Source organism: Nicotiana tabacum, chromosome 6, assembly GCF_000715075.1.
Source record: "Nicotiana tabacum cultivar K326 chromosome 6, ASM71507v2, whole genome shotgun sequence".
In the NCBI taxonomy this organism is placed as follows: domain Eukaryota; kingdom Viridiplantae; phylum Streptophyta; class Magnoliopsida; order Solanales; family Solanaceae; genus Nicotiana; species Nicotiana tabacum.
In genome coordinates this window covers 73,599,176-73,626,805 of record NC_134085.1, presented here as the reverse complement: position 1 = coordinate 73,626,805, position 27,630 = coordinate 73,599,176, and the positions used below count along the sequence as shown (strand labels likewise).

General features: G+C 36.1%; 1 protein-coding gene across 50 annotated transcripts; it reads right to left on the bottom strand.

Moving 5' to 3' along the window:
• Positions 1-691: 691 nt before the first annotated feature.
• Positions 692-13,288, bottom strand: LOC107773682 (uncharacterized). 50 transcript variants are annotated; one of them, XM_075254855.1, is made up of 17 exons: positions 12,871-13,285; positions 12,520-12,595; positions 11,996-12,034; positions 10,475-10,584; positions 9,970-10,063; positions 8,823-9,632; positions 8,435-8,547; positions 8,262-8,348; positions 7,935-8,028; positions 5,925-6,018; positions 3,992-4,906; positions 3,473-3,828; positions 2,796-3,358; positions 2,555-2,693; positions 1,986-2,254; positions 1,656-1,868; positions 692-1,405 (listed from the first exon to the last, which is right to left on the bottom strand). In XM_075254855.1, the coding sequence occupies exons 1-5, from the start codon at positions 12,933-12,935 to the stop codon at positions 10,033-10,035; spliced, it is 321 nt and encodes a 106-aa protein (XP_075110956.1). In that variant the 5' UTR covers positions 12,936-13,285; the 3' UTR covers positions 692-1,405; positions 1,656-1,868; positions 1,986-2,254; positions 2,555-2,693; positions 2,796-3,358; positions 3,473-3,828; positions 3,992-4,906; positions 5,925-6,018; positions 7,935-8,028; positions 8,262-8,348; positions 8,435-8,547; positions 8,823-9,632; positions 9,970-10,032. The 50 variants fall into 50 exon arrangements, 37 of the variants coding, with proteins under 37 accessions (XP_075110956.1, XP_075110974.1, XP_075110964.1 ...); XM_075254873.1 differs by having other exon boundaries at positions 1,656-1,857; positions 1,996-2,254; XM_075254863.1 differs by having other exon boundaries at positions 3,992-4,826.
• Between the last annotated feature and the right edge of the window lie 14,342 nt (positions 13,289-27,630).

Here is a 27,630-nt window from a genome sequence, read left to right as displayed (position 1 = left end):
TGCAGGCCAGATATCCCAAATAAGTAGGCATGTGTCGTCCCAAGGAAGAGAAATATATGACTGCAACTGAATTAGAATCACTTATCCACACAAGAGGATAAATAAATTCAATCACCAATGACAAAGGTCCAAATCAATAGTACAATTAATCTAAATGTGTGCATTTAACCAAACAAATATGAACATGTATGATTGGAATTATGTGTTTCTCTCCAAGCTACGCTTTTGTTCCTCCTATAACTTACTGCTGCATTGCTGAAAAGAGAAATTCAAACATGGGGCTGAGGCACTTTAACGCTTCCAAGGCTTGTTGGTACATGAAAATTGTTAACATGGATAAGGTAAGAATCATTCTTATACTTAATACTATAAAGTTAACTCTTTCTAATTAATTTTATTAGTGCTTAACACAAATAGGTTGAACTATTCTTCGAACATGAAGAGTTAACAACCATTTATCAAAGCCAAATCACATACAGGATATAGAAGGGTGTTGCCGGACAAAATCTTCATTCTACCATTTTCGATGAGTCTCCGATTACAGAAGGAGAAGGAGACGTGACCTAGTTGAGAGAAAGAACATCTAAGGTTCTCAAAGATTGCTATGATTAAGACGTGTGTCCTCCATCATGCATCTCATAAGCTGCACAGTTGTGGAATTCTAGAAACAACATTAAGGGTAGATTAGGGATTTTACCATGTAAATATTTTCCTTTTGCAATTATTTATTTTACAATTCTGTTAGAGTTTGTTAGCATAGAAATATGCCTTGTCAGGCAATTTTACTTGTATATAAAGAGCACACACTGTACAGATGATATATAGAATGATACAGAAAGAAAATTCCCATGATGATTTCTCCTAAATCCTTCACGGTATCAGAGCAATTCTGAGATCTAGTGTATTTTTTTTTCTCTTTTCTTCTTCTTGTCTTTTTCTTCTTCTTCTTTGCCTCACTATCTATATCTGAACAATGGGAGACAAAACTCCAGTTACACCTTCAGCTATTTCTAAGGATGATGGCACTGGTTCTTCAGCTCCTACCATTGCTCAACAGATTGATATCTCTCATCCTTACTTTCTTACCCCATTTGATAGCCCAGGGATGAACTTGATCAACACCATTTTTGATGGCACAAGTTATGGGAATTGGAAGAGGGGCGTCTTGATTGCTTTGTCAGCCAAAAACAAGCTCGGTTTCATCACTGGAGCCTATCCTCCACCCTCTTCTCAGTCTGCTCTACTCACTCAATGGAAGAGATACAACGACATGGTACTTTCTTGGTTGCTCAACTCTGTTAGCAAGGAAATTGCAGAAAGTGTCATCTAATCTCAAACTGCTGAGGAACTCTGGCAAGAGCTGGAGCAAAGGTATGGACAAGCCGATGGAACAAAATTGTTTCAGCTGCAGAGAGAGTTAAATACAATCAGTTAGGGAACTTCTGATCTTGCCAACTATTTTAACAAGCTCAAAAGGATTTGGGATCAAATGAAGGTGCTTAATACTTTTATGATTTGTAGCCGTGATTGTAAGTGTGGTGCTAAAACTCACAACCATAAGGTGAATGAAGACCAAAAATTGATTCAATTTCTGATGGGACTGAATGAAGCCTACAATGGAGTGAGAGGTAACATTCTAATGATGAAACCCTTACCTTCTACTGCTCAAGCCTATTCCATTGTATTACATGATGAGTCACAAAGAGAAATTCATTCTGGTACTTCCTTTTCCGTTGAGTCTTCTGCTTTTATGGTTTCTGGGCAAAAATGGGCTCCTCAGAAACATCATGGAGGAGCCAAAGTTGGTATTCCAAACTCAGGTGCTGATGTAAAAAGGAGTGATCTCTTCTGCAACTACTGCAAAAAATCTGGGCATGTCAAGGAAGGTTGCTATAAGTTAATAGAATACCCACCACATTTTAAGTTTAACAGGCAGAAATAGGGTGCATATGCTACTCCTAATGCAAATTCAGCCAGTTGTACACCTGAACTCACTATAGGAATTTCAGGAAATGTTGTTTCCTCTCTTGTTCAGTCTCATGGATTTTCTAAAGAGCAGGTCGAGCGGTTGATTAGCATGTTTCAATCTGTGCAGAATGGAGGATCCACTTCAAACCCTGTTGCCTCACCCAGTGCTAATCTAGCTGGTATACACTTTGCTTGTCACTTCTTTACCTCTTTGTTTTCTCCGCTCACTCTCATTCCTTGGATCATAGATTCAGGAGCATCTCAATATATGACATATCAAAAACACCTGTTACACAATATAACAGTTCTGTCACCACCAATTTTGGTCAGCCTCCCCAATTCTTCTAAAGTAAAAGTACATTATATAGGAAGTCTATTCTTAACTCCTAAATTTGAACTACACCATGTGTTATTTGTTCCTTCTTTCAGGCGCAATTTGTTATCAGTCTACCAATTGTGCTACCAATTTAATTGTGATCTTCTTTTTAACAAGTTTGGTTGTGCTATACAGGTCCCTTCAAAGAAGAGGTATCAGATTTTTGGTAAAGCTGCATCAGGGCTCTATGTGCTGGAGGATAACACTCACCAGTTGGAATCTCGATCGATCAAGCCTCATGCACCAATCTCTTCTCTTTTTAATGTCGCGTCCAAGTCTTGTAGTCCAGTGCCTTCTTCTAAGTATGAGTCAGTTTGTCCAAAGTCTTTGTATCCAGGGTCTGTCCATCCTATTTATCAAGGACAATCAAATGACATTATGAATAAAATTGTTTCTATTTCCCATGTTTCTGTTATGGATAAACTATGGCATTCAAGATTGGGACACTTACCTTTTACAGCTATGAAGCATATTAAAGACATTCCTATTACTTTTTCAGATTAAGAAGACTGCCCTTGCACAATTTGCCCTATGGCAAGACAGTCGAAACTGCCTTTTTATCCTAGTAAAATCACCTCAAACCACTGTTTTGATCTAATACATATTGACACCTGGGGGCCTTATAAAACTCCTAATTATAAGGCCCCCATCTCCACCTGCAGGTACACAAGACTCTTTAGAACCAGTGTTATCCTCATCACATGGACCTGAGCTGCGCAAATCCACAAGAGTTCACAATGCCCCTAAGTATCTCTCCGATTATCTCTGCAATAATGCTTCTTCTATTTCTCCTAATCCTCCTTTCCTTCCATTCCATTCTTTTTGTTTCTCTGCCTTGACTAAAGAGAACTAGGGGCTCATTTCTTCTATATGTCACATTAATGAACCTCAAACCTATCACCAAGCAGCTGCTCATCCTGGATGGCAAGATGCCATGGTAAAGGAGTTTGAGGCATTAGCGTCTAATCATACTTGGGATGTTGTCGAACTGCCTGAAGGGAAGAAGGCATTACCCTGCAAGTGGGTTTACAAAGTTAAGCTGAAATCTGATGGGACTTTGGAGCGACTGAAAGCGAGATTGGTAATTCGAGGGGACACACAAAGGGAAGGAATTGACTATACTGATACCTTCTCTCCGGTTGTGAAAATGACAACAATCCGCTGCATTCTGTCTATTGCTGTGAAAAGAAATTGGGATTTGTTTCAACTTGACGTCAATAACGCCTTCCTCCATGGTGAATTAGATGAAGAAGTATATATGAGGTTCCCACTTGGACTATCTCCTCCATCTCCTTCTCATGTTTGTCGACTTAGAAAATCATTGTACGACCTCAAACAGGCTTTTCGTCAGTGGTATGCACATTTGTCTTCTGCTTTGGGAACCAGAGGTTTCACTTCCTCCCTTAATGACTACTCTCTTTTCTTCAAAGTATCTGGGGATTTGATAACCATTCTTGCAGTTTACGTGGATGATGTCTTGATCACTGGTAATAATCAAGCAGAAATCAATGAGATCAAACAGTTTCTTGACATGGAATTTAAAATAAAGGATTTGGGGTTGGCATATTATTTCTTGGGTTTAGAATTGATCAGGGAATCAGGAGGTTTAATTGTCACACAAAGAAAGTTTGCTTTAGAGTTACTTACAGATTTTGATTGCTTGAATGTTCGACCAGCTTCTTCTCCATTGGATCCTACCATTAAGCTTTCTTTCAGTTGTGGTGAACCTCTCCCTGATCCGACTGTTTACCGACGTCTTTTGGGCAAGCTGAATTTTTTAACTAGCACACGTCCAGACCTTTCTTTTGCTGTGCAAACTCTCAGTCAGCATATGCAATCTCCCTATACTGGACATTACCAAGCAGCATTGCATGTTTTGCGTTACATTTCCAGGGATCCAGGTCTTGGTTTATTCATGTCTTCTGAACCTTCATTTCAACTCTTAGCTTTCTGCGATGCCGACTGGGCTTCTTGCTCCAATACACGCCGTTCAGTGAGTGGTTTTTTCTTAAGTCTTGGTGGTTACCCCATTTCTTGGAAATCTAAGAAGCAGCAGGTAGTCGCTCTTTCTTCCCCAGAAGCTGAATACCGTTCAATGCGCCGATTAGCTGCTAAAATAACTTGGGTGGTCCGATTGTTGCACGACCTATCTGTTGTTCCCTCTTTGCCGGTTCCTCTTCATTGCGATAACCAAGAAGCCATCCACATACTTTCATGAACGGACCAAGCATATTGAGGTTGATTGGCACTTCGTTCGTGAAAAACTTCTGGATGGATTGATCTCTTTGTCTTTTGTTCCTTCTTCTTCTCAAATCGCCAATCTTTTTACAAAAGCACTAGCTGGTCCTTTGCATAGATCTTTTCTGGTCAAGCTTGGAGTCCGATCACTGGTTTCCAGCTTGAAGGGGGGTGTTGCCGGACAAAATCTTCATTCTACCATTTCCGACGAGTCTCCGATTACAGAAGGAGAAGGAGACATGACCTAGTTGAGAGAAAGAACATCTAAGGTTCTCAAAGATTGCTATAATTAAGACGTGTGTCCTCCATCATGCGTCTCATAAGCTGCACAGTTGTGGAATTTTAGAAACAACATTAAGGGTAGATTAGGGATTTTACCATGTAAATATTTTTCTTTTGCAATTATTTATTTTACAATTCTGTTAGAGTTTGTTAGCATAGAAAGATGCCTTGTCAGGCAATTTTACTTGTATATAAAGAGCATACACTGTACAGATGATATATAGAATGATACAGAAAGAAAATTCCCATGATGATTTCTCCTAAATCCTTCAAAGGGACAGATACGAATATACTTTAACCAACCATTTATCTTAGACTTAATTACTTGTATAACCACACATATTTTCTATCAATTCAAATAAAAAACTCTACTTCAAAAGTATTACGCAAAAAAAAAAACACAGAACCAGAAATTGACTATGTTTCCCTCAAAAGAAATCACAAACATAAAATCAAATCTTTGGGAAGAATTCTTTAGGAGATAAGAATCTTACAACAAAAAGTAAAACTGAAGTTTATGCACCTTTTTCATCTACTACTGTATTTAACTAAATAGAACCCTCATGAATTTTTTATTTCTTGGTCATTGCCAGATCCGATATGACATATAGCGTGTATCCTTTTCAAGGGATGTATCCTTTTCACTTGTTTTACAATTTCACTGACCAATCAAATTGTTAAATTGTTCAGTTGTTGCAGGAATAACATCGAGCGTCTTAGTTGCATCAGTTTTTGTAGTTTAAATCTATCATGTTAAGTAAATAATGAAAAGATCAAATAACTGGAAAAATAAAGTAAAAGGAAAGCAAGAAGTCATATTGATGGAAGCTGTCACTGATCATAAAACACAACATGTACAGATAAAGAACATTATGAAAGTAAAAAATTTCATATATACAGATATCGTCAAGAAAGAAATTTATATGAAAGTAGTATAGTCGGAGAAGAACAATTTAAAAGTCAAATATAGAGCAAATGAATAGATCCAATCCCCCAACAACAATTTTGATACTTTAGGTTATTAGAAAAATTGAATTGCATAACTCACAGCTAAACTTACCAAAAGTAACATAATATAAGTTGTTGACCTGAAAAATAGCTAATCATGCCCACCCAGAAAAGTTCAAGGAATGTTGGAAGCTCCGAAAATTAAACTGTAAAAGACATACATAAAAAATATTAGAAACACAAAAAGTAACACAAGCAGGAAACATGGAAAAATAAAATAAATCAACATGCATTAAAAAAACTATTTTCTTAATAAATCGAAGAAAGTCAAAAAAAACAAAAAAAACACAAAGAGGTATACAAATGCATATATTCCAACCAATAATGGGAAATAGGTAGCGCGCAATTCAAAAATAAAGAATACAAAAATACAAAAACACAAAAGACAAACTCGACCCAGAGAATTCTGAAAAAGATGACCCATAGCGATGGCCAGAAGCAGAGCAGCAAAGGAAACAAAATGCAGAGAGAGTAGTGCTCTGGAGTGGATTCTACAATCTATCGATAAGGAGAGAAAAATGTATACACATGTATTGCAAAGAAGTAATTTTAGTTGCAAATTCAACCCAAAAAAGAATTTGAAATCACAAGTTTTCCCCTGTTCGTCCACCTCCAAATCCCATATGTTCGTCCACCTCCAACTGTCGTTTCTAAATATTAGTAACAAGGAGAATTCCAGAGGTAGTATGACAATTGTAGATTAATATTGAAAAAAATAGAACCATATGTTTACATGCCCATTAAGAAATAACAGATATAAACTAAGTAAAATTAAAGAATAACCAGAAAAACCAAACCAAAATAATGAAATTTTGAAATGAAACCAAAATCTAAGGCCAAAAGGAGGGGCAAACAAAACAAATGCATAAGATGGGTAAGAGAAAGAGTAAAATAATTGTTTAAGATGGAGACTTACTTTCTCTCTTGCCCATCTTCTTTAGGTGCATGTGTAGAATCGGTTAAAAGGAGAGTCAAAGCCATAGGAATTTCTATAATAATTATAAGAAAATCTGGTAACTTTAAGAAATTAGTAGTAAAACGACGAACATTTTTCAATCTCTAAAACAACATGGAACTGCGCCTCTCTCAGATTTCTAAACTTCGAGACATCGATCTTAGAGAATCTAACCATTTGAAGCACTGCTGGAAAAATTTGTACAAAATCGAATAAAAATCAAAGGCAATAGAAATTTCTAGACTGCATTAATGTACGATGGGAAGAAATTGGAGGAAAAATGGAGGAGTCATGTAAGGTAGGTGGGAGAGAATAGAACTTGTACACAGTAAAATTGCGGTACACGTGTTTAGACAATGTAGTACGCGTGCTTTCCTTTGACTTAGTTACCAATTTATCACTAAATAAACTCATAATTACTAAAGTACCCCTATTTGTCCCCGGTTCGTATACCCCAACTGTTGTTTCTAATTGCTCTTGAAGTTCAGAAATTCCTTCGTTGTTCTAATTCTCTCCCTTTCGCTGCTCTCTCTGGAATTGCCTTTCTCCATCACAACTTCAAAAATGTTATCTCTCTTGGGGTGAGTTTCCTTACTTTCTTCGGTGCTTCCTTTCAGTGTCGGATCTATACTCTTTGCTGAGTTACTTCTTGTAGTTCCTTAGTGTGAAAAGTATGAAAGTTTTCTGCTAAAATGATGTGAGATGGTGTTTTATGGCATAACTCTTTGCTGTATAGGTTGAAAAAGGTAAATTATAGAAGTTCCTTGCTTCCTGTATAGGTTGTAGTTTAAATCCATCATGTTAAGTAAACAATGAAAAGATCAAATAACTGGAAAAATAAAGTAAAAGGAAAGCAAGAAGTCATATTGATGGAAGTTGTCACTAATCATAAAACACAACATGTACAGATAAAGAACATTATGAAAGTAAAAGTTTTCATATATACAGATATCGTCAAGAAAGAAATTTATATGAAAATAGTAAAGTCGGAGAAGAAAAATTTAAAAGTCAAATTAGAGAAAATGAATAGATCCAATCTCCCAACAACAATTTTGATACTTTAGGTTATTACAAAACTTGAATTGCATAACTCACAGCTAAACTTACCAAAAGTAACATAATAAAATTTGTTGACCTGAAAAAGAGCTAATCATGCCCACCCAGAAAGGTTCCAGGACTATTGGAAGCTCCGAAAATTAAACTGTAAAAGACATGCATAAAAAATATTAGAAACACAAAAAGTAACACAAGCAGGAAACATGGAAAAATAAAATAAATCAACATGCATTAAAAAAACTATTTTCTTAATAAATTGAAGAAAGTCAAAAAAAACAAAAAAAAACACAAAGAGGTATACAAATGCATATATTCCAACCAATAATGGGAAATAGGTAGTGTGCGATAAATAAAGAATAAAAGAAGAAGAAAACTTACCGCAATTAAAAACACAAAAACACGAAAGACTAACTCGACCCAGAGAATTCTGAATAAGATAACCCATAGCGATGGCAAGAAGCAGAGCTGCAAATGAAACAAAATGCAGAGAGAATAGAGCTCTGGAGTGGATTCTACAATCTATCGATAAGGAGAGAAAAACGTATGCATACATGTATTGCATAGAAGTAATTTTAGTTGCAAATTCACCCAAAAAAAGAATTTGAAATCACAATGTTTCCCCTGTTCGTCCACCTCCAAATCCTATATGTTCGTCTACCTCCAACTGTCATTTCTAAATATTAGTAACAAGAAGAATTCCAGAGGTAGTATGACAATTGTAAATCAATATTGAAAAAAATAGAATCATATGTTTACATGTCCATCAAGAAATAACAGATATAAACTAAGTAAAATTAAAGAATAACCGGAAAAATCTAACCAAAATATTGAAATTTTGAAATGAAACAAAAATCTAAGGCCAAAAGGAGGGGCAAACAAAACAAATGCATAAGATGGGTAAGAGAAAGAGTAAAATAATTGTTTAAGATGGAGACTTACTTTCTCTCTTGGCCATCTTCTTTAAGTGCATGTGCAGAATCGGTTAAAAGGAGAGTCAAAGCCATAGGAATTTCTATAATAGTTATAAGAAAATCTGGTAACTTTTTAAGAAATTAGTAGCAAAGCGACGAACATTTTTCAATCTCTAAAACAACATGGAACTGCGCCTCTCTCAGATTTCTAAACGTCGAGACATCGATCTTAGAGAATCTAGCCATTTGAAGCACTGCTGGAAATATTTGTACAAAATTGAATAAAAATCAAAGGCAATAGAAATTTCTAGAGTGCATTAATGTACGATGGGAAAAAATTGGAGGAAAAATGGAGGAGTCATGTAAGGTTGGTGGGAGAGAATAGAACTTTTACATAGTAAAATTGCAGTACACGTGTTTAGACAATGTAGTACGCGTGCTTTCCTTTGACTTTTACCAATTTATCCCTAAAATAAACTAATAATTACTAAAGTACCCCTATTCATCCCAGGTTCGTACACCCCAACTGTTGTTTCTAATTGGTCTTGAAGTTCAGAAATTCCTTCGTTGTTCTAATTCTCTCCCTTTCGCTGCTCTCTCTAGAATTACCTTTCTCCATCACAGCTTCAAAATATCATCTCTCTTGGGATGAGTTTCCTTACTTTCTTCGGCGCTTCCTTTCAGTGTCAGATCTATGTGCTTTGCTTAGTTACTTCTTGTTGTTCCTTACTGTGAAAAGTATGAAAGTTTTCTGCTAAGATGATGTGAGATGGTGTTTTATGGCATAACTCTTTGCTGTATAGGTTGAAAAAGGTAAATTATAGAAGTTCCTTGATTCCTGTATAGGTTGTAGTTTAAATCCATCATGTTAAGTAAACAATGAAAAGATCAAATAACTGGAAAAATAAAGTAAAAGGAAAGCAAGAAGTCATATTGATGGAAGCTATCACTGATCATAAAACACAATATGTACAGATAAAAAACATTATGAAAGTAAAAGTTTTCATATATACTGATATCGTCAAGAAAGAAATTTATATGAAAGTAGTGAAGTCGGAGAAGAACAATTTAAAAGTCAAATATAGAGCAAATGAATAGATCCAATCTCCCAACAATAATTTTGATAGTTTAGGTTATTACAAAAATTGAATTGCATAACTCACAGCTAAACTTACCAAAAGTAACATAATATAAGTTGTTGACCTGAAAAAGAGCTAATCATGCCCACCCAGAAAAGTTCAAGAACTGTTGGAACCTCCGAAAATTAAACTGTAAAAGACATGCATAAAAAATATTAGAAACACAAAAAGTAATACAAGCAGGAAACATGGAAAAATAAAATAAATCAACATGCATTAAAAACTATTTTCTTAATAAATTGAAGAAAGTCAAAAAAACAAAAAAAAAACAAAGAGGTATACAAATGCATATATTCCAACCAATAAAGGGAAAATAGGTAGTGCGCAATTCAAAAATAAAGAATACAAAAATACGAAAGACAAACTCGACCTAGAGAATTCTGAAAAATATGACCCATAGTGATGGCCAGAAGCAGAGCAGCAAAGGAAACAAAATGCAGAGAGAGTAGAGCTCTGGAGTGGATTCTACAATCTATCGATAAGGAGAGAAAAACGTATACATATATGTATTGCATAGAAGTAATTTTAGTTGCAAATTCACCCCAAAAAAGAATTTGAAATCACAAGTTTTCCCCTGTTCGTCCACCTGCAAATCCCATATGTTCGTCCACCTCCAAATCCCATATGTTCGTCCACCTCCAACTGTCGTTTCTAAATATTAGTAACAAGGAGAATTTCAGAGGTAGTATGACAATTATAGATCAATATTGAAAAAAATAGAATCATATGTTTACATGCCCATCAAGAAATAACAGATATAAACTAAGTAAAATTAAAGAATAACCAGGAAAACCTAACCAAAATATTGAAATTTTGAAATGAAACCAAAATCTAAGGCCAAAAGGAGGGGCAAACAAAACAAATGCATAAGATGGGTAAGAGAAAGAGTAAAATAATTGTTTAAGATGGAGACTTACTTTCTCTCTTGCCTATCTTCTTTAGGTGCATGTGCAGAATCGGTTAAAAGGAGAGTTAAAGCCATAGGAATTTCTATAATGGTTATAAGAAAATCTGGTAACTTTTTAAGAAATAAATAGTAAAATGATAGAACATTTTTCAATCTCTAAAACAACATGGAACTGCGCCTCTCTCAGATTTCTAAACGTCGAGACATCGATCTTAGAGAATCCAGTCATTTGAAGCACTGCTGGAAAAATTTGTACAAAATCGAATAAAAATCAAAGGCAATAGAAATTTCTAGACTGCATTAATGTACGATGGGAAGAAATTGGAGGAAAAATGGAGTCATGTAAGGTAGGTGGGAGAGAATAGAACTTGTACACAGTAAAATTGCGGTACACGTGTTTAGACAATGTAGTACGCGTGCTTTCCTTTAACTTAGTTACCAATTTATCCCTAAATAAACTCATAATTACTAAAGTACCCCTCTTCGTCCCCGGTTCTTACACCCCAACTGTTGTTTCTAATTGCTCTTGAAGTTCAGAAATTTCTTTGTTGTTCTAATTCTCTCCCTTTCGCTGCTCTCTCTGGAATTACCTTTCTCCATCACAGCTTCAAAATGTCATCTCTCTTGGGGTGAGTTTCCTTACTATTTTCGGCGCTTCCTTTCAGTGTCGGATCTATATGCTTTGCTGAGTTACTTCTTGTTGTTCCTTACTGTGAAAAGTATGAAAGTTTTCTGCTAAGATGATGTGAGATGGTGTTTTATGGCATAACTTTTTGTGTATAGCTTGAAAAGGTAAATTATAGAAGTTCCTTGCTTCCTGTATAGGTTGTAGTTTAAATCCATCATGTGTATGTAAACAATGAAAAGATCAAATAACTGAAAAAATAAAGTAAAAGGAAAGCAAGAAGTCATATTGATGGAAGCTGTCACTGATCATAAAACACAACATGTACAGATAAAGAACATTATGAAAGTAAAAGTTTTCATATATACAGATATCGTCAAGAAAGAAATTTATATAAAAGTAGTAAAGTCGGAGAAGAACAATTTAAAAGTCAAATATAGAGCAAATGAATAGATCCAATCTCCCAACAACAATTTTGATACTTTAGGTTATTACAAAAATTGAATTGCATAATTCACAGCTAAACTTACCAAAAGTAACATAATATAAGTTGTTGACCTGAAAAAGAGCTAATCATGCCCACCCAGAAAAGTTCAAGGACTGTTAGAAGCTCCGAAAATTAAACTGTAAAAGACATGCATAGAAACACAAAAAGTAACACAAGCAGGAAACATGGAAAAATAAAATAAATCAACATGCATTAAAAAAACTATTTTCTTAATAAATTGAAGAAAGTCAAAAAAACAAAAAAATACAAAGGGGTATACAAATGCATATGTTCCAACCAATAATGGGAAATAGGTAGTGTGCAATAAATAAAGAATAAAAGAAGAAAAAAACTTACCGCAATTCAAAAATATAAAAATACGAAAGACAAACTCGACCCAAAGAATTTTGAAAAATTGACCCATAGCGATGGCCAGAAGCAGAGCAACAAAGGAAACAGCATGCAGAGGGAGTAGAGCTCTGGAGTGGATTCTAGAATCTATCGATAAGGAGAGAAAAAATTATACATACATGTATTACATAGAAGTAATTTTAGTTGCAAATTTACCCCAAAAAAGAATTTGAAATCACAAGTTTTCCCCTGTTCGTCCACCTCCAAATCCCATATGTTCGTCCATCTCCAACTGTCGTTTCTAAATATTAGTAACAAGGAGAATTCCAGAGGTAGTATGACAATTGTAGATTAATATTGAAAATAATAGAATCATATGTTTACATGTCCATCAAGAAATAATAGATATAAACTAAGTAAAATTAAAGAATAACTAGGAAAACCTAACTAAAATTTTGAAATTTTGAAATAAAACCAAAATCTAAGACCAAAAGGAGGGGCAAACAAAACAAATGCATAAGATGGGTAAGAGAAAGAATAAAATAATTGTTTAAGATGGAGACTTACTTTCTCTCTTGTCCATCTTCTTTAGGTGCATGTGCAGAATCGGTTAAAAGGAGAGTCAAAGCCATAGGAATTTCTATAATAGTTATAAGAAAATCTGGTAACTTTTTAAGAAATTAGTAGTAAAACGACGAACGTTTTTCAATCTCTAAAACAACATGGAACTGCACCTCTCTCCGATTTCTAAACGTCGAGACATCGATCTTAGAGAATCCAGCCATTTGAAGCACTGCTGGAAAAATTTGTACAAAATCGAATAAAAATCAAAGGCAATAGAAATTTCTAGACTGAATTAATGTACGATGGGAAGAAATTGGAGGAAAAATGGAGGAGTCATGTAAGGTAGGTGAGAGATAATAGAACTTTTACACAGTAAAATTACAGTACATGTGTTTAGACAATGTAGTACGCATGCTTTCCTTTGACTTAGTTACCAATTTATCCCTAAATAAACTAATAATTAGTAAAGTACCCCTATTTGTCCCCGGTTCGTATACCCCAACTGCTGTTTCTAAATATTATATATATATATATATATATATATATATATATATATATATATATATATATATATATATATATATATAGTAACATCTCAAAAGTAATAAATATAATTTAACCAAATTTTCCATACTTATTACTCCCTTCGGTTCCTAATAAGTGACCATTTTACTTTAAGTACACTTTTTTATCCTTTTTCTAAACCCCTCCCAAATCAGGAGGATCTATAGTGTTTCCACACTTCCCCTCCATGGTGACTCGAACCAAGGACCTAACGGTCGTAGGTGAATGTGTTTTTACCAACTGAGCAAGTCTCACTTGTCTAAGTACACTTATTAAAGAAATATGAATTTTTAGAAAAAAAATATATTCACTAAAATTAACTTTAATTAATTAATAAATTAATTTTAATTAATTATTATCTTGACACATTTAAATATAAAAAGATAAAATTAATTTCTTTTTAATTATATTAATGAATACTTATTTTGAATCAAAATAAAAAGATAAAATATTTGTGAACCGGATGAATTACTAATTATGTGATTGTGTAACTCGCGAGGACTGGGAGGGCGTGCGATGAGCATGGAGCAATTAGACTACACTAAATTCAAGAAACGAACTTACACTTGCACCTTCCAATTCCTTTTTGTAACTTCAATCATAATCTTTAGGATTCTTCAGTCAACAACCAGGATTCCTTTTCGAGTGATCGTCCTCCTCGTCGTTTGTGCCATTCATTTACTTTTGTGTTTTGGTTTACGTGAACCAGTTTTTTTTGTTCGTTCTAAAAAGAATGATTCTTTTTTAAATTTAGAAATAATTTAGCTTAAACTTACAATTCTACCCTTAATGAAAAGTTTTTATAACCACACAAATATTCTAAAATCTTTTTTGACTTGTTTAGGACTACAAATTCAAAAAGTCTTCATTTTTTCTTAAACTATGTGTCCAGTCAAATAGATTAACATAAATTGGAACGGATGAAACAATACTTAATTTTAGCATTTACCATAAATGGACACCAATGACCAACGTACTCTTCTTCGTCTGATTCACCCACGTATCTCGCAAAGACTGCCACATGTGGAGAGAAGAACTTAAGAGCATATGGTAGGAGTAGCAAATGAGCGGGTTGAGCTAAATTTGGCGGGTCAAGATGGGTTAGATTAATAAATGGGCCGTTACCCAATTCAGCCTAAAGTGTACTTGGGCTAAGATGGGTTGAGTCAAAATAAGCTAAGTAATAGGTCATAGCCCAACCCGCCCAACTTGACCAATGTTTTAGAACCATGCTCATCTTGCATAAAAAAGCCTTTTAACTTAAGTTGAAAAATATTTTGCCGGGGGTGGAGGGGTGGTAGGGGGTAGGTCGGTGGGTGGTGCAAAAAAAAAAATTTGAGGGGGTCAGCGCGGGAGGGGGGTAGGGGGTTGGGGTAGGGGTGGGTTTTGTAGAAAAACAAAAAAAAAATAGAAAATTGACAATTCAAAGAAAAAAGTAAAAAGAAAATGAGGGAGTTGGTGGAGGGGGTAGGGGGTAGGGGTAGGGGAGGGTGATTGGGTGGTACAGAAAAACAAAAAAAAATTGAAAATACAAACAAAAAAGTTAAAAAAAATTTTGAGGGTGTTTGCGCGGGAAGGGGGGGTTGTAGGTTTGATGGGTGGTGCAGAAAAATAAAAAAAATAGAAAATTAAAAATACAAAAAATAAAAAAAAAGGTAAAATTGAGGCTGTCACACCTCCTTTTTCCGCCCCCGCGAGGGTACAAGGAGTTTTTTCCAATTAAAGGACAGTCGAAACGGGATTTGTTTATTTATTTCAGAGTCGCCACTTGGGAGATTTAGGGTGTCCCAAGTCACCAGTTTAATCCCGAATCGAGGAAAAGAATGACTCCATATTACAGTCCGCGAACCAGAAATTCGGATAAGGAATTCTGTTAACCCGGGAGAAGGTGTTAGGCATTCCCGAGTTCCGTGGTTCTAGCACGGTCGCTCAATTGTCATATTTGGCTTATTTATCTGATTTTAATACAATTATGAACCGATGTGCCAATTTTAACTCTTTACCACTTTATTATTATTATTTTTTTTTAAAAAAAAATTGTGAACATCGTTTAAAACATGTCTTTGGATTACGTCACATGAAATGCACCCGCAATCCGGAACACATTTTTATTCAATGTTTTAGGATTTAGATTTGGGTCGCATGAAATGCGCATCCGAGTTTAAGAAGGTAAAATTAATTAAATCGCGCCTAAAGAGTCTAGCGTATCATTATTTTGGGTAGGGCCGTGAAATTTGCTAAAACGGCTCCTCCCTAATTCTAAGCGATTAAATGTACATTTATTGAGGGCCCCGCAATCTATACATTTCATTAAGCGAGGCTCATCTCATTTATTTGGACAAATCTTAAAACGACTACATTTTTCTATAAAATGAGTCTCTAAAATAAAGAAAGAAAATCCTAATTTATTACTAGCTTTTATTATTTTAAGAAGACATGACATGCTAATTGCTTGATTAATACAAATATTGATGAAAAAGGAATTTCACTCTTAATTTCGAAATTATAAATAAAATAAAAATTCAACAACTAATATTCAAAATAAACAAATATAGCTAGATTAAAACTCAGCATTGTTATTTTTTTTAAAAAAAATTATTGAGATTAATTATTCACAATCATTTGAAACTAGATTTAACCATAATTACTAAAGCTTATTAGAAAGTTTATTAGACTTAAACGTTCTCTTAATCTTGCTTAAGCTTAAGTCATGCCTTAATGCCTAATTTACGATGTTATATTTAAATTCGTGTCTTAGCTAAATTTAGCTACTTGTTCATGATCAACCTATAATCTTGAAGCCTTCATAACTAGTGAATTAACCTATTTTGCCGAACTGATTTATTACAGACTAACTTATGATATTATTTTCTTATTCCAGTTATTATTTAGTAATTCATGAAATAGCTTAAATACAATCAACAAAAGGAACAAAGAAATAAAAAACGAAATTAAAACTTCAAATTTTCATTCTTCATATATATTCACGCTTCATATTTCGGATTACAATAACCAGCTTTTCAGTTGTGTACCTGATATTGGAAGCAAAAGAAAATGAATATGAGAATCAGCAGCAGTAGTAAAATCAGTACAACACAGCAACAATAGCCCAGCAACAGTAACAACCCAGTAACAGACCGGTGGAGTAGTGATCCAAAAAAAAACAAAAGCTGCAGCTTTTATGAAACAACAATTAATTCTGATTTCAAACAATAAAAGAAAGCAGAATATTTTTTTTAGTTTTTTTTATTTGAAAGCTTAAATATTTTTCGGAATTTTCTATCTCTTAAATGTTCAGCCCTTTTCTCTCTTATTTTCAGATTTGTTTCTCTCTCCCGTTTTTTTTTCTGTCTCCTGCCTTTGTGTTTCTGATTTCAAGACTTCTTATAACTCATCCCATATATATCCCATCCCATAAACCTTTCAATTAATTAAAAACAACACTTTCTCTCTACCCAACCCATTATCTTCCCACTCATCCACATTACATTAAATAAACATATCACACCACCCCATTTCATTTTGTCCCCCATGCTTCATTTAAAATAATGCAAGATTCCCCTTTAAATTAAATCTTGTCCCCCCTTTATATTAAATAATCATATCACAACCCACCCCATTTCATTTTGTCCCCCATGCTTCAAATAAACAATTACAAAATGTACAATTCCTAAACTACCCCTTCCGACCTTACTGAAATTACCAAACTACCCCTGAACGTATTACAAATTTACCAAACTACCCATCAGCTATAACACATCAATTAATCAAACTTAACCAAAATATAGACAATATGATCAATTTCTAACAATGTTCAAACAACAATATGAACACGGATGAACATCATAACAACAATATCACATGAACATGATTTTAATAACATTTCAACAACAAATCACATGAACACAAATTGAACAACCAAGAACAACTAAAATTTGATTGAACAATATTTTTAGCAACAACAAACCTATTTTTCGGATTTAAACAACAACAACAATCAAACAAGTATATTTAGATTCCTAAATTCAATAATATTGAACTTAAAATCAACTCTAACAACATTACAACAAACAATTCTTATATTAAACTTTAAACAAGATTATGAGAACAATTCAAGAAATAATCATAAATGGTAAACAAGAAATCAAACTATACAAAATTCGGATTCAAGATCATCCAAACATGAACATGAATGAATCTATTTTAACACAACAAACATGACGGATTAAACGATTAAATCAATATATTCTTTTAACACAACTAAATTCTTTAAACAAATAACAAGATCGACGACGAAACAATTATGAACTTAAACTTGAACATAACAATACTAACAATTTCTAACAATACATAAACACATGAAATAAATTGAAGAAATAGTTAATTAAATTTCAATTTGAATCTAACAAACAACAAACTAACAAATATTCACTTAAACAATAATACAAACATGAAATGAATATGAAAACAACTAATTAAACTTCTATTTTGAAATCTGAAAATTAATTTTAACAAAGCACATGAACATGAACAAACTAGAAAAATAATTTCAACGATGAACAACGAACAAAACAAGAATTGAATTCTTTAACGATTTTGGATCCGGAAAATATCAAACAAAAATATGGACAAAAATAAAACTCAAAAACAACTAACCGGAGATGAATCAACGACGAACTTTGATTGTAAACAAATCTGTCCGAGAACGAATCTCGCACCAAGATAACTTGACGTCGAAGACGACTACGAACGGACGACCAAAGAAGGTGGTCGTTTGGCATCGTTTAAAACGAAGAATGGCAGCCCGCCACAAGCAGAAGGCAGCAGCAACAACACTGCTGGAGCAGCAGCACGAAACAGTAGCAGCAGCAGTGTCGGAGAAGATGCAACGGCAGCCATGGGAGCTCGAGTTCGAGCTCGATGAAGCTCGTCCATGGCTGGATGCGGCGGGCAGCAGTTGTGGTGGTTTGTTTGGACGACACAGCAGCAACATAAAGGATGAAAAACGCAGCAGCAGCAGTGTTGGAGAAGAAGAAAACGCAACAGCAGGAGGAGAAGCAACTACGGGCAACAATGGTGGCGTAGAAGTTGCTCGACGAACTTGAAAAACGCAGTCATGGCAGCGAGGGGATGTCGTGGGGGTGAGAGTGGTTGTGTTGTGTGTGTGTTGACGTGAGGGGGGCAGGGGTGTGAGGGGGGAAGGTCTGCCATGGGAGGAGCTTGGGGAAGCTTGAGGAAGAAGAAGAAGATAGGAGGGGGCGGATGGATTTCTTAGGGTTTTCTTCTTCTTCTTTTCTTTTTGGTTTTGTTTTTGTTTTGTGTTTTGAAAAATGAAGAAGGGTGTTGGGTATTTGGGTTAATGGACAGGGGCGACCCAGTTCGAAATGGACTGGGTCGTAGGGAAGATTGGGCCATTTTTTGGGCCTATGGCTTGAAATCGAAGAAGAGGCCCAATTCCGACTTTCTTTATATTTTCGCTCTCTTTTCTTCTTTTATTTCTCTTAAACTAAACTATAAAAAATACTTAAACTATTATTAAGAACTAAATTAAGTTATAAAAGCGTAAATTAACTCCCAATAACAATTAACGCACAATTAAGTACTAATTAAGCATAAAATTGTATATTTGGACATTAAATGCTAAAAATGCAAACGATGCCTATTTTTTGTAATTTTTAATTTTTGTAAAACAAATTTAATTACTAACAATTATAGAATTAAATCCTACATGCAAAATGCGACATATTTTTGTATTTTTTATTAATTTAGCAAATAAACACGCACAGACAAATACAAATAATTATTCAAAATATCACAAAATTGCACACCAAAGAAAAATCATTTTATTTTTGAATTTTTTGGGAGTAATTCTCATATAGGGCAAAAATCACGTGCTTACAGCTGCCCCTCTTTGCCCGGAGACACGAAGGGTTTTCGTGCAAAGATAAAGCGAGCGATTTTTTGCCCATCCGAGTACTCCGTTGAAGCATTTTTTGAAAAAGATTTGACCGAACCTTTGCTTCAAAGGTTTCCTACATATCCTGGGCTAAACAGGAATCAGGTCAATGTAGTTCAGGAAGTTTTTGGTAGCTGGGACTACCGTGGGACTGCGATGTTACTGCTGTTGCATGCTGTTATCACTGCTTACTGATCTCCTTGTTACACCGTGCTTAAAAGAAAACAAGAAGCTAGGCTAGACCAAAATTTGTTCTTGTTGCCTTGCTTTCTTGTCGGCTTGTGTTTCCTCCGGTGCTTTTCTTCCGATGTTTTTCTTCCTTTTGACACATGCACTTGAGTTTATGATGGGACCTCTTGTTGCAACCTTCTGCTTCCCGGTGCTGGGGATTTTATTGTTTACTGCTGGGGATTCCTGTTGTAACCTTCCGCCTTCTGGTGGGGTTACTGATTCCAAAATCTGTAATACAAGACTAAAAAGTTGCTTCAATGCAAAATTATGAAATGTATGCCCGCATTATACTGGTGGGCGACCTAGAGCTGAAAGTATTCCCGCATTTTACTGGTGGGCGACCTAGAACATGAATGTATTCCCACATTTTACTGGTGGGCGACCTAGAACTGAAATGTATTCCCGCATTTTACTGGTGGGCGACCTAGAACTGAAATGTATTCCCGCATTTTACTGGTGGGCGACCTAGAACAGAAAGTATTCCCGCATTTTACTGGTGGGCGACCTAGAACATAAAGTATTCCCGCATTTTACTGGTGGGCGACCTAGAACATAAAGTATTCCCGCATTTTACTGGTGGGCGACCTAGAACTGAAATGTATTCCCGCATTTTACTGGTGGGCGACCTAGAACATGAAATGTATTCCCGCATTTTACTGGTGGGCGACCTAGAACAGAAAGTATTCCCGCATTTTACTGGTGGGCGACCTAGAACAGAAAGTATTCCCGCATTTTACTGGTGGGCGACCTTAGAACATAAAGTATTCCCGCATTTTACTGGTGGGCGACCTAGAACTGAAATGTATTCCCGCATTTTACTGGTGGGCGACCTAGAACATGAAATGTATTCCCGCATTTTACTGGTGGGCGACCTAGAACAGAAAGTATTCCCGCATTTTACTGGTGGGCGACCTAGAACAGAAAGTAAAAGGACAGAAATGTATGCCTCTGTTATATGGGCGGGCTCCCAACTTCAATGCTAACTTAGGAGGAAATGTGTCTCCTATGGGTAAAAGTAAACTTAGGAGGAAATGCGTCTCCTATGGGTAAACTAAACTTAGGAGAAAATGCGTCTCCTATGGGTAAAAGTAAATTTAGGAGGAAATGCGTCTCCTATGGGTAAACTAAACTTAGGAGGAAATGCGTCTCCTATGGGTAAACTAAACTTAGGAGGAAATGCGTCTCCTATGGGTAAAACTAAACTTAGGAGGAAATGCGTCTCCTATGGGTGAAACTAACTTAGGAAGTGCGTCTCCTATTGGCAGAACTAGACTTAGGAAGTGCGTCTCCTATTGGCAAAGGCGTGGAATGTATTCCCTTGTTATACAGGTGGGCGCCTAAAATATGCAATGGACAGACAAGAAAAGTATTCCTCTCGTTATTTAGGTGGGCGCCTGGCTTCAACAACAACTTTGAAAATAAAATCCTATTCGAGGGCGGATGAACCCAAAATATCCTATTCGAGGGCGGATGAACCCAAAATATTCTATTCGAGGGCGGATGAACCCAAAATATCCTATTCGAGGGCGGATGAACCCAAAATATCCTATTCGAGGGCGGATGAACCCAAAATATCCTATTCGAGGGCGGATGAACCCAAAATATCCTATTCGAGGGCGGATGAACCCAAAATATCCTATTCGAGGGCGGATGAACCCACAATATCCTATTCGAGGGCGGATGAACCCAAAATATCCTATTCGAGGGCGGATGAACCCAAAATATCCTATTCGAGGGCGGATGAACCCAAAATATCCTATTCGAGGGCGGATGAACCCAAAATATCCTATTCGAGGGCGGATGAATCCAAAATATCCTATTCGAGGGCGGATGAACCCAAAATATCCTATTCGAGGGCGGATGAACCCAAAATATCCTATTCGAGGGCGGATGAACCCAAAATATCCTATTCGAGGGCGGATGAACCCAAAATATCCTATTCGAGGGCGGATGAACCCAAAATATCCTATTTGAGGGCGGATGAACCCAAAATATCCTTAAGACTTGAAAATGTCTTACCTCGAATACTTGCTGGGGATAACACTATTGGGGAATTATTTACTTACCTGTTGGGGGGTAAAATGTTATCAGCTGGGGATAACGCTGTCGAGGATAACACTGTTGGGGGATTCTGATTCTTTCAGAACTAGTGCTTCACTGAGCTCAAGTTTCATCCCTTTGCTGGGGAACAACTTCCTCCATAGAACTTATTATGTTGGGGGCAACACTGGTTCTAAGACCACTTCCCTTGAGACTGGCGTTATCTTTATTCTTTCCCGCATGGGTACCTGACTTCCAGAAAATTTTCTAAGCGGAAGGAAAATTTTCTGCCCCAGTTTGATAATATCCCTTGCGACATGCATTTCTGGCATCAATGCCATTTCCTTTACCTGTTTCAAATCAAACAAAATTTGTTAGTTTAAAACATGGTGGTTGGTTGTGATACCCCTACTGGGATGGCTTTTCCCTTTCTCCTTCCTTGCTCTGCGTTCCACAGCTTGTTGGGGATGATATTATGTGCTGGGGATAATCCCTTCCTGCTGGGGATATCCGTCTTCTTTTGTGACATAGCTCGGAAGCTGGCATTTCCCCGACCTTTTAGTCCTAGTATGAATTTCCCAAATCATGCTCATTGCTCTCCTTGATTTGCCCACGGGTTTTGGCCTTGAGGTTTATAACTTTGGTTTTGGCAAGGATATCCCTTTTGACACTCGTCAATCCTTTTGTCAATTCCCTTTTGCTGGGGATATTTTCTTGACACTGGCCTCGCGCTTGTTCCTCGCTGACTACACCATTTGGATGCACTAGTCAGATCTCATTTTGTATAATTGGGAAGCTGATGACATATTTTGAAGTCATTTCATACTTGTTCTGACCGGACAGACTCTATTGGGGAAAATTTTTTATGAAAGGAGAAAGATAAAAGATACAAAACAAAAGACAAAGGAAACGATGACTCTTTTAAAAAAGAAGCTATAAATAAAAACCTATCAAACGCAGATACCGACTCTAATGGCCATGACATGCGTATGTGGCCTATCCTCTACCGTCAATCATCTTTCAAGATCTTCAATTGGCGATTCCCCATTGGATTCTTAATCTTATTCGACTTGTAGTGCCCGAAGGGTTTTCACTATCAAGTCTCTCTCATTTTTTGTTCTTCTCTCAGCTTTCATCGCCTTATGGTGCCTGTGAAGGTTTTCACCGATAAGACTCTCTCATTTGTATCACTTTCCAGCTGGGGATTTGGAGTGTTGCCGGTATGACTCTTTCTGTTGGAGATTAGAGTCCTTTCTGCTGTGGAACATAATGTTATGTTCGCCGGTAAGACTCTCATTTGTCTGACTTGGCATATTTTGAAGACTGGTCAGAAGGTCTTTCTTTGGACCGTAATGTGGGTTTTGGATAGGGCTAGAAAAAAAAGGGTATTAAAGGCTCAAAAATGCATTAATTTTGGGTTATTAGTTACAACTTCCGGAACTAGATTTATTTACCACAAACGCAACTTTTGCCCCAGTTTCTTGCTTGGGGATATTTTACTTGATTGATTTATATTTTTTTCAAAACTATGACCGAGCCGTGAAGCGCCTACGTATCCTCTTTGAGGAATCAGGTCAAACGTAGTTCCCAATTCCTCTTTTTCATTTGACTTTTTTATTTTTTTACCATTTTTTTTTTTCGTTTTGTTGTTTTCTTTTCTTTCTCTTTTTTTTCTTTTGTTTACCTGCCGCGCTTGCGTATTCTATTCGTTGCTACTAATTCCGAACGAGGGGTATGAAAGGAAAATAAATAAGGCTCAAAAGGGGTTAACGAAGGATAAAGTGTTTGGGTAGCAGAACAAAATGCCTTCGTCATTCCAGTCTTCAAAACATGCCAAGTGTAAACAACACAATTAAACAATAGATTTATAGTCTGTTCCGATGGTGCTGGACTTGACAATTATATTCAACATATGTTTGTTCATTTGTCACTTCTAAAGCACCGTTGGGCGACACTCTCATTCTCTTTTATTATGAACGACCCTCATGCCAATTTAGGCGAATCTTTATTTAACGGTTTTCTTTGTGTTTGCCCCAGTTCCACATGACTCGGGCTCCAAATAATCTCAAACCGTTCTTATTTCCTTTAAATGCTTTGATCACCTTCCCAGGGTTTTATGATTAACTTTTAAGACAAGGCCCAAACTGGGTGCGCATGTCATGTCCCTAGAATCGGCATTGAACAAAAATGATAAAAGGACTAAACAAAAAGATGACTGGAAATAATAAAAGACCGGATTTTGTATTAGACTACCGGTGAAATGGTTTAAATAACAAAACAAACAAAACAATCCAGAACAAAATCCTAAAACAAACTGGACAAGACAACATCCGACTTATAACCCTAATAATCCGAACAACAGAAATGACAACAAAATGAGCCACCACAAGGTTCTCTCTTGCTGACCAAGGAACGAAACGTCCTCCCACTTTATCAAAATTGGCATTTTAGCCACTGAGCTTTGCATCAATACTGCCGAGACCATTACCAGCTTCAATCTCATCAACCTCCGTCGGCAAGTTCTCGAGGGGGTTCGAGTGCTCCATGTCACTGTTATTAATCACAACCCGCCCTTCTCGGATCATTTTCTCTACTTCCCTTCTCCAACTATGACAGCTCTCAATGTTGTGCCCTATGACATTGGAGTGGTAGGCGCATCGCGCTGCCGGATCAAAGCTCCTTGCAAGTGGATTTAGAGTACATGCGGGGAGTGGCTCAATCGAGCCAGCATGCCTTAGTCTTTCAAACAGACTGACATAAGATACCCCGATGGGGGTGAGAGCCTTTCCTCGTTTCAGCAGCCTCTTCATTCTTGCATGTTGACAGGGCCGGAAACCTGATCCAGGTGGCTTTTGGTAGGCTTGTGTAGGTGGGTAGGCATTTTGTGGAGCCGGGTGCCTGGAAAGTGAAGTATGGCGGGGAAAGAAGTGGTGTTGGGGAGCGGAGAAGCATTGAGGAGTGATGGAGCTACTCGGGTAGCTGGGAAAGCTGCCATAAGTGGGTTGGGATGGAGAGTATGGGGGATCTTCCATTATGGTGTTGGGTGCTTGGGAAATGACAGAGTTCAAGAGGCTTGGCGGTGGAAGGGGTGGTGCTTTTCCAGTTATCCATGCCTGATACATATCTGTCACATGTTGTCTCAGCATTTTCACTTCCTCTACCAACCTGTTATTCCGTTCGACCAATTGTTGTCGGTCATCGATACCGACCCACTCGGTTCTGCAGTTCTGAGCCATTGTTCTTTGATTTTGCTTTGCCGGGAAGAGCTACCACAACCAACCACTTTTCTATATATGAACACAGCAAAGGGAAGCCATCAACGTTAGTGTTAGGGCATTTGACAGACAATCATATATCAGAGATACAATTGTGCCCCTCCGAAAATTTCCCACACTTTCCTTTATTTATTTATTCTTTTTATTATTATTATTATTATTTTTTTTTTAGTGGTGGTCGAATCTTATGGAGATTGCCTACGTATCATGTCCCCGCATGAATCAGACCTTGCGTAGTTCGGACCAATATGAAAGGTAACAACAATTAAATTTTTTTTTTTCAATTTTCATAATAAAACAAACTTGATTACAAAAGTTTAAAAACTGACAATACCAACAGATTTTGACAAAAGACAACAAACGGTCTCGAAAATCAAATAACCCGCATACTCTAAAAATATTACCAACTCAAAACAAAAGACCAGCTCCCTTTCTCCGTTTGACAAATGCAACCAAACGGTTATTTTTGCAAATGTGGCCCCTGTCAAACTTCACATGAATTTTGAGGCCGGGGAGGATTATTTTGACACTTTACAAACTTGTCCATTCTTTTACGAAAATAACCTTTCGACAACTGAAAGATACTCTAAAGCTATTTCGGCAAGAACGGTTTAAGACGCGGCCGAAGCTGGCTCGGCTTATTATGACAAAATTCAAACGGTATTCACCTGACTGTTGACTCTTTGTTTTTCTTTTTCTTTTCAAAATTACAAAAAACCTGGTGTTGCAAACACGGCCCTTCAGCGCCTCGGGGACGAGGATTTTAAAGGCTGAGTGGGTCAACTGGATCAAAATCCTAAAATGACCCAAAGGTGGCTGTTTATGCAAAGTCAGCCTTCCGGCGTCCCTTTCGGGAACATTCGGCTATGTCTTGGTAAAACAGCGTCACCCGACTTCTTTATGACTCTTTTTATCATTTTCAAATTAGCAAACTCAATATTGCAAACTCGGCCTTTCAACGTCTCGGGGACGAAGATTTTTAAGGCTGTGTGGGTCAACTAAACCAAATCTTAACCTGACCCAAAAGTGACCGTTTATGCAAAGTCAGCCTTCCGGCGTCCCTTTCGGGAACATTCGGCTATGTCTTGATAAAACAGCGTCACCCGACCTCTTAAAAATTTGACATATTTTTTTTATTATTATTATTTCTTTTTCTTTTTTATTGGTTATTTTAGCAAAAGGTGGGGTTGGACCCGATGAGGGTTGCCTACGTATCTCACATCCGGTGAGAATCAAACCCGCGTAGTTCGGGCCTCGTGAATAAGTAAATGAACTAATATTTTTTTTATTGGAACTGTGAAAGAACTGCTCAAAGGAAGTATATATATTTTTTTGATTGATTTCTTTTTGAAAGAAAAACTTGTAAAAATTCCTTTTCTTTTGATTTGAACTTTGAGAATTTCAAAAGTAAAAGGAAGTTTTTTTTTTCGAATTTCCATTTGTTTTTTTTATTCTAAAGAAAAAAAATATTTTTGGAATTTTACTTTTGATAAAAGAAATGCTTCTAAAAAATATTTTTTGAATTTTGAATTTTCTTTTCAATTTTGAAAGAAGTATCAAAATATTTTCGGATTTTTTTTTTAAAAGAAAACATTTTTATTATTTTTGTTTTATCAACAATGGAAAATAAAGATATTTATATTATTTTTTGCAAGACATACCTTTTTTGGAATTTTACTTTGAATTTTCTTGGCAAGACAAATACTCTTTGCAACCAATAAAGATATATATATTTTTTTGGAAATAAAAAAAACTTTTCGGATTTATATATATATATATATATTTGCGATACTTTTTTTTATTATTTTTTTTTATTTTTTGCATTTTCATAAGCAAATAAATAAAAAAAACATTTTAAAAATAAGACTCTTTTTTTATTTTCATTTTCATGGCAAGACAAACTATATATTTTTTCTATTTTTTATTTTTGAAAAACAAAAACAGAACAACGACTTTTTTTTTCTTTTCTTAGCTTTTAATAAAACAAACTAATAAGACATTTTTTTCATTTTCTTAAAATTTCGGTAGAGTTTTGACAGTATTTGGGCATTTGTTTTCTTTTCAAAAATAAACAATCAATTCCCTAACCGCTATTTCGTTTTTTTTCAATTTCAAAATATTATTCCTGATATTCACAAGTCAGTCAGCACACAAGTCCGAATCAAATAAATGCGCAAGTAGTAGCAAGTAAGATGCATCAGGATGGTCATTTTCATTTTTGGTACACCTGTCCTAGACAGACCCAACCCCTGTGTTGGGCCTCCAAAGTCAAATGCACGTGATGCAAACAAACGTTCCTACTAGGGATCCGGCATGTGGCTTTGTTATACTAGGTTCAGAACCTGGGTGTTTGTTCTAGACCTGGCTTACCCGAGCGGACAGCTCGAGCCGAGGAGGAGGCGGCAATCCGGGAATACAGAAGCTTCACCGGCTTTGCGACTTATCCAAACCTCGTTCTAAATTGGGACTTGATACTATACAGAAAAGAAGTCGTACGAAGTACACCCTTCTTCATGATTCAGAAGACTCAGAGAGAAGATGGGTTTCAACACAATTTATATACAGTTCACATAATATCAAAGCGGTAAAAGCATCATTTAGCACATTAGGCTCAAACACATGTAAAAATCAGATAAAGCCAAATATAACAATTTATCTAAGCTCGAATTTCTAACCCTGAACCAGTGGTTCTGGGTC